This window comes from Aulonocara sp. 'chitande type north' Nkhata Bay, linkage group LG18 (assembly GCF_057382095.1).
Source record: "Aulonocara sp. 'chitande type north' Nkhata Bay isolate Kocher_YH1m ecotype deep benthic linkage group LG18, A_spYH_male_GT1.1, whole genome shotgun sequence".
In the NCBI taxonomy this organism is placed as follows: Eukaryota; Metazoa; Chordata; class Actinopteri; order Cichliformes; family Cichlidae; genus Aulonocara; species Aulonocara sp. 'chitande type north' Nkhata Bay.
In genome coordinates, this window is record NC_141361.1 from 19039229 (window position 1) to 19046735 (window position 7507).

General features: G+C 38.0%; 1 protein-coding gene across 2 annotated transcripts; it reads left to right on the forward strand.

Annotated features, from left to right (window-relative positions):
• Nucleotides 1-802: 802 nt before the first annotated feature.
• Nucleotides 803-4654, forward strand: LOC147308380 (aquaporin-4-like). 2 transcript variants are annotated; one of them, XM_086272073.1, is made up of 5 exons: nt 803-1231; nt 1828-2245; nt 2379-2543; nt 3134-3214; nt 3783-4654. In XM_086272073.1, the coding sequence occupies exons 1-5, from the start codon at nt 1140-1142 to the stop codon at nt 4005-4007; spliced, it is 981 nt and encodes a 326-aa protein (XP_086128199.1). In that variant the 5' UTR covers nt 803-1139; the 3' UTR covers nt 4008-4654. The 2 variants fall into 2 exon arrangements, with proteins under 2 accessions (XP_086128199.1, XP_086128200.1); XM_086272074.1 differs by having other exon boundaries at nt 1139-1384.
• The last annotated feature ends 2853 nt before the right edge of the window (nt 4655-7507 follow it).

Below are 7507 nucleotides of genomic sequence, written 5' to 3' on the forward strand. Positions count from 1 at the left end.
AGTAATAACAAAGTAATAGGAGTAGTAAAGGAGCAGAGAAGCCTCCTGTCAGGATTTTTCAGTTTTACTTAATTTAGCATATTTAGAAATTCACTTTTCTCCGATTCAGACCAACACTCTGCAGTAATGGATGTTTTTCTAACACTTGTTTGAGGTTGGTTTGAATGTTATGACATATTATCAAATGCATGTTAGGGAAATCATTTCTGACAGTGAGGACAGTGAGATAGATAACAGTGAGGAGGAGTGAAGAAGAGATGTAGAAGGCAGAAAAACAGTAAAAAGGGTTTAAAATATTGCTTGTCTGGTTGTTACTGAACACATTTAACCCTCCTGTTGTGTTCGCCTCTCAGTAACAGTAGTGATGTTCCTGGGTAAATTTGACCCGGGGCATATTTAAACCGAATAGTTAAATAGTTTTAATAGTGTAAAACTTCTTTGCTTGGATTAATAAGTGTAATCACCGTAAAAGATGAAAACCTGCAAACCCTCCTGCATGTTTATATGGCATAGATACTGTTTGGGTCAGTTTGACCCAGCTGTCAAATGAACGTTAAAGACCTCAGAAGTGTCAAATAATATTTGTTTCTTTGCATTTGTGACAAATATGTCACTCCAATTACACACACACATAAACACACACGTGCACAGACTCCCTATCCTATTGACTTCATCTGTAAAGTGCAAGAATGTAGATGTTGTTGTGACTTTTGACGGGAACCTTTTCTGTTCCCATGAGCAAACTCCGCCTAGTGTGTGTGCACATAAGTGGAGATTCAGCAGAGAAGGAGTAAAAACTTAAAGATATAAAGGATTTTTTTTGTTTCTAACACTTTTGGGTCATTAACAGATGAAGTTGAGTGAGTGATTTATTTTATTATTTTTTATTTGACAACTTTTCTGAACTGGTGACTTTGCACCTTAAAAAATAATCATTTGTAAATATTCTTCTTACTCCTGCAAGTTTTCAAAGCTCCAATATGAATGCGATTTGACACTGAATGAGTAAATGTGCAGTTGCACTGTGTGCATCAAAGATATTGTTTGCTCAGCAGGCAAATCTCTTGACTCCTCCTCCTGAGCAGGATGTTTAATTCCTGTGAGGGGATGCTCGGGTAGTAACCTAATAAAGCTGCTGGATGCAATCCCAGGGCACAATGAGTGGATCATGCTCATCTGACAGACCTGCTTTCTCCAACAACCCTGCGCACGCACGACCTGCTGCTCCTCTGTAAGTACTGCAGGTCACAGCAATTACAACTTGTACAGTAGATAAAATGAAGAGTCAAGTGTCTCTGCTGGTTGAAAAGATCATCAGGACGCATGAATGAAATATATTTCACGTTATGGGGACAAGGAGAGAGAGAATACATTATTGCTTTCGGTAAGTTTTAGATTTTTGTTTGTATTTTTTTTTTCAAAGTTATTGTTTGTTGTCCTGCAGGTTTGCAGGTCTTATATTGTTTTTTGAACGTACATTTTTGTTTTGCAGATATTTGAATTCGTACAAAACAGATTCCTTTTAGCATTAATACTCAAACAATGTACAGTCTTTCCTCATCCTGGTTAAAGTCCACTGAGTAGCAGCAATTAAAAGTTGTATGCTTTGACTCTAAGAATGATAATTTGCCCTTATGTACAATGTTTAAAGAATGCTCTCAATTGCATTTTGTCATGGAAAAGTCACTTGCTTAAATCCCTAGTGGAGTTATAAATGTTTTGCCCAAAGGCAGCTGCTCTGATAGGGTTCAGTACAATTCCAGCCACATGCACACACTAGGAATCCACAAGTAGGCTAATCATTTTTCTCATTATTCTTTTTGCCAGGAGGTTGCTGTCCTGGTGTAACTGTCAGAACATAATGGTGGCATTTAAAGGGATCTGGACCAAGGACTTCTGGAGGGCTGTGTCTGGAGAATACCTAGCCACACTCATCTTTGTCCTTCTTGGCCTGGGCTCCACCATCAACTGGGCTGCAGGGGAGGAGAAGCCTCCGCCAGCTGACCTAGTCCTTATCTCCCTGTGCTTTGGCCTTACTATTGCCACTATGGTGCAATGCTTTGGCCACATCAGTGGTGGACACATTAACCCTGCAGTCACTGCAGCTATGGTTGTAACTAGAAAACTGAGCCTGGCAAAGGCTGTGTTCTATGTGGCAGCTCAGTGCCTGGGAGCTATTACAGGAGCTGGGATTCTCTACTTAGTCACACCTACTGCTGCCAGAGGGTCCTTTGGTGTGACCACAGTAAGAACTTGGTTGTTATTATGGTTATGATAAATGTAAAATAGGTTTTTACTATTGTTCCTATTGTTTCTTTTCATCATTTGTTTCCCAACCGCATTGTTTCCTAATAAGGTATTCTGATTCTGAATCCTAGGTGAATCCCACCATATCCGTGGGACACGGCTTTCTTGTGGAGCTCCTGATCACATTTGAACTGGTTTTTACCGTCTTCGCCACCTGTGATCCCAAACGCACAGACTTAGGTGGTTCTGCAAGCCTGGCTATTGGTATTGCTGTAGTGATAGGGCACTTATTTGCAGTAAGTAGCTTTCAGCAAGTTAAATAAATACATATAGATAGAAACAATGTCACATTCACAGGAATGGTATATTCAGATCACTTATATAAAAAAATTTAACTACATCAGAGCCTTAGAAATTTTCTGCAACCACATCTACATATCAGCTGACTCATCTAGTACTCCTACAACTAGCAGTGAAACAGATTTAAAGATTAACCTGAAGCTCACATTACATTCCCAAATTAAAGAATTTCAGTGCAAGTTCTTTTCCAAGTGCAAGCTTTTTCAGTGGAAAAAGAGCAGGTGGATCAAGCATCTATTCGTGAATGTGTGATACTCACACTTGTCAGTGTTCACACCCACACGCCATCGCATGGCAACCAATCTCTGGGGGCTTCCTGAAACCTGCAGAGAAAATGAATGCACAGGGAAACAGATATCATCTCTCACAACACACAACTGATTTCTCATTTGGGCTGTTTACATACATACACACACACACACACACACACACACACACACACACACACACACACATATTGATAATATGCAAATTTATGATGTACAGTCCTTTTAGACTAAAATCAGTATTATTATCCATATTGCAGATCCCATACACAGGAGCCAGCATGAACCCTGCCCGTTCTTTTGGTCCTGCAATGGTCACACTTAACTTCGAGAACCATTGGGTGAGAGATCCTTCTGTATGATGTTATTCTTACTTTAAGGAGTTTGTGCAGGCGAAATTTAATTCAGCATTTCTTCCCTGTTATAGCAGAGAAAAGTCAGTCTTTCTGTGTGGAATGTTATAAATGTTAAATATACAGTATAAACATCCTTTTTAGGTGCGAAGTGTCTCTTTAAGTTGGTTCAATGAAAAAAAAAATGCTTCAACTGAGGGTGACTAGTTAGTTGTGAGTTTTAGAAATGCTGAACTGAGATCAATGAAGTGCTAATCCTAATTGAATGAGTTGAGTGAACCCTTGCCAGACCATTTATTTAACTCATCATAGCCTTCAAGGCGTCAAGTCACAGTTTATTAATGTGTAATTATTTGCTAATTAAAATAATTTGCCTAGCGACATAAAAATTGGGTGTTCCATGATGTGAATGACACCAAGTGTAACTCGTTCTCACTGTGTCTGCCGTCATATTCAGAAGTCACTTCAGCCTGCAGACACAAAACGTACCTACCTCTAACAAGGCACCGATTAACCAATTGACTAATTAAGGTGTATGTCTTGCTGCTTGTGTTAGGTCTACTGGGTGGGACCTATTATTGGAGGTATCTTGGCTGCTGGTTTGTATGAGTACCTGTACTGCCCCGACCCTGAGATAAAGAAGAGGATGAAACAAGTCTTCAAGAAGGACCCAACGGGGAAATACAGGGAAGTGGAGGCAGGGGACATTGCCGTCAAGCCCAGCTCCATCCATAACATCAACGTGGAGAAAGCTGATGTTATGTTAACAGGAGAAGTATGACTATCACGTGCACTGGAAATGGAGACTAATTTGTAGAGCACAATCACAATCAAACTTTGGGGTTATCCAACTTAAGACTGCCCCCCCCACCACCACCACCACCACCACCACCAAACACCACACACACACACACACACACACACAACCCCCTCCCCATCTAAAGACTGTGTCTTTAAAACAGAAAAAAAAATTCTGTCTGTGACACACCCGAACTGCACTGCTTTTATTGTCATAAAGCTTGCGTGATGCTATGGCTCAACATCTGCACCCTGTATAAATGATTTAGGAACAGTGTTGGCATGTGGCATATATTGTACAGCCCACAGTACATGAAGTTAAGGAAATGTTGGTAGGGTCAACCAATTATGTGAGGTCATCGCAGTGAATTGGAGGCGAGAAGAAGAAAATGCAGCCTTGTTATTTTTGGATTAGTGTCACATTTGGTCCTCATGCTTTATATGTAATTAAAAGTAGAGGCTTTCCTTGTAATCATTAATCACATTACAGATCCCAAGCAAAGTAAGACAGCTCTGACAAGCATTATTATCAGAGTCAGAGCATTAAGTTGGAGAAAAATAAACACAGCTCATTTTGTTTGAAACACAATGTCTTTTGTTTGTTTTTTGTTAAATAAAAATCAAACTCCACTTTTTGCTGTTTATTTTTATCATTTTCCATTTCGTAAAAATGTCATATTTATAAAATATTTTTCTTGTTTTTTTGTTTTATAGATCTATATTCTTGTAAGTGTTTGCTTGGCTGTATATCATATCTTCTCTTTTTTATAGGATAATTGGCTAATCTATGTTTATGTTCAAGTATTATTCAGTTATTGTGCTCGCAATCTGGAACATGTAAAACTGTGAAGTTGCAATAATAAACCTTCTACTACTCAGTTATCATTAATAATTCATCTTTCTTAATATTTCAGCCTCCATAAGAAAACTAGTAATGATACCTATATGTTGTTGTTTTTTTGTTATCCATTCCTCTTGGCTCATTGCTTTCTTATGGTAGGTGGTAGACTCCGGGGAAAAGATAAGTCCAGATCACTGATGTACTGGCTCATCTACACATGGATAATATCTCCCTGTGGCCCAATAACTGTCTAGGATGTGTGTTCCTTGTGAGTTAAGTCGCTGAGAATATCTCCAAGTAATCTCATTTCATCAACAAAGCACAGGAAATGATAACGCTTCTGATAGGAAATAGAGGTGATCTATTATAGGATTTTTTTTTCTTAACTGAAAAAAAAAAAACACACACACACACACACACAAAAAAAATCGGTGCTATCTCATCTTTTTCTACAACATGGAGGAAATGATCAGCCCCACTGATTCTGTTGCATCCACTGAATTTGTCTACATGGTGCAACTAGATTGCATTTGCAAAGTGAAAATACAAGTATGAGTCAGATACTGACTCAAAAGTGTTATTACTCCCATATTGATAGGATCATACCAAAGTCACTGGTTCAGCACAACCTTTATATGGGACAACAGCATCATCTACTGGCCGTGGTGTGAGAAGGGTTCCCTTTTGCATTTCTCCAGGGGAGGGCAGCCACGAGCTTTTAATGGACAGGTTACGCTGCCATAGTCGGCAGACAGTTCGTCTTTTTCACAACTCTATATTTAAATCGATCTAGATCATCAAATGCAAAGTAAACAGCAGTATTAGGTCTCGTGCAGCCCCCGTATTAGTACAACAAGAGTCCCAGTAAGTTAATAATGTTTTTTTTCTCTTAAGGGTTGTATTACAAGTTTAAAAATTGATTTAGTTATAGTATTTATTTATTGTGTGCATTTAAGAATGAATGGCAACACTTTTTGTGTTACCATCAGTAATAAATATAGAGAAGTAATGAGGCGGAAACAAAAAGGTAATAACGTAGAAATAGCAAGTTATTACCACTTAATTTCCAAGGTAATGCCTAGGTAACTCTTTTTCTCACCACCCATTATAGCTGAGTAATATGAAAATACTCAAATTTGTACAACTGGTTATAACTAGAATGTAATTAGTAATAGTATAATAATATCCTGGTAACAAAACAATAACCTGATAATAATAAAATGGTAATATGTATGCATTAGAATTTGTATATGCTGACTTTTCAATACTACCTTATGTCCTCTGCATTCTTCTTTTTTTAAAATTAGCAATGCAAAAATGATGCTTCATGTTGTGGTTATTACCTGAGAACACATGCAGCAGTTTCTGTGTAATAGCCAAGAGTAGGGCTGCAAACCCCAAGTGACCATTTTCAACTAATTCCATGTTTGTGTCCCATTAAAGCAAACTTTAAGAAATTTGATGAGTACCTGCAGATATGTGGTCGTTTATGTGTTTACAACTAGAAATCAGGCACAGAAATATCCATACTATTCCAGCTCAAACTTTTTGAACTTTGCTTTAACTGGTTATTAATGTGGAATTAGACAGAAGGGGGAAAGGTTTGATTTTGAAGCCTTGCCTCCTATTTATTACACAGAAACTACAACAAATGTTTCCAAGGAAAAAGCCGCAAGATTAAATATAATGTTTTCATCGTTATCGTCAAAAAAAAAGAATGCATTGGATATACCAGCATTATAATGTGGTAATAATACACTAATGTTTAAAGCATCAATAATATTGCCTTATGTTGCTAGCAGGTTATTATATTGTTACTAATATATTACTATACTGTCACTAATTGATTTGTTTCTACATTGTTACCTGTGGTTTCTGGCTTTTTATTACCTGATTACATAGATTTCAGCATAGCATCATTCATCATTACTTGGATAGTAGTCGATATTAATTTGGTAATTAAGTGGTAATAACTTGCTTTTCTATATTAGTACCTTCTTGTTTCTGCTGTGTTGTCCTACTATTACTATAACTGAACTGCATAGAATGTTCTACGAAATTAACTCCAACTGTGACTCTTCAGATACTGTTGTGTACTGGAGTTGAGCATTTACAGCACCATCCTTTACCTGCTTGCATGGGGCTATGTCCCTTAAGGCTTCAGTATTTTGAGTCCAGCACCCTTTCATTTATATAGCACAAACAAATGAGTACGTAAATCTGATGTTTTATGCACTGACTGTTTCCTCTCAAGACAGACGATGAGAAATTGATCGTTGGTTGGTTTGGATTTATTGACCCCACTCATCTTCAACTTACATTGAAGAAGACAGGTGACATTTTCCTGATGAATATTTGTGACCTGAAAGTATATGTGACTTTTGTTTCCATACACAGACATTGACTCTTAGATAAATGCGGGACTGTTGGAAATTACCAAACAACATCCTGAGCAAACCACTAGCACAAACAGACAGGAAGCCATTCTCATCAAATGCCCGAGCTATACATGTTTTTATGCCAGAGTACCCAGAGACACCATACAGACTCTACACAAAGGATGCCAGCCAGCTGGAGGGTTTGAACCCAGAAACTTCTTATTGTGACACAACAGTGTTTATCATTGCACTACAACGCCTCAC

Bases quoted from the DNA above. Each gene is read 5' to 3' on its own strand.
- LOC147308380 (XM_086272073.1), top strand. From the start codon at position 1,140: ATGCAATCCCAGGGCACAATGAGTGGATCATGCTCATCTGACAGACCT. The intron at 1,232-1,827 runs GTAAGTACTGCA...TCTTTTTGCCAG, and splicing joins GCACGACCTGCTGCTCCTCT to GAGGTTGCTGTCCTGGTGTA. The intron at 3,215-3,782 runs GTGAGAGATCCT...TGCTTGTGTTAG, and splicing joins TTAACTTCGAGAACCATTGG to GTCTACTGGGTGGGACCTAT.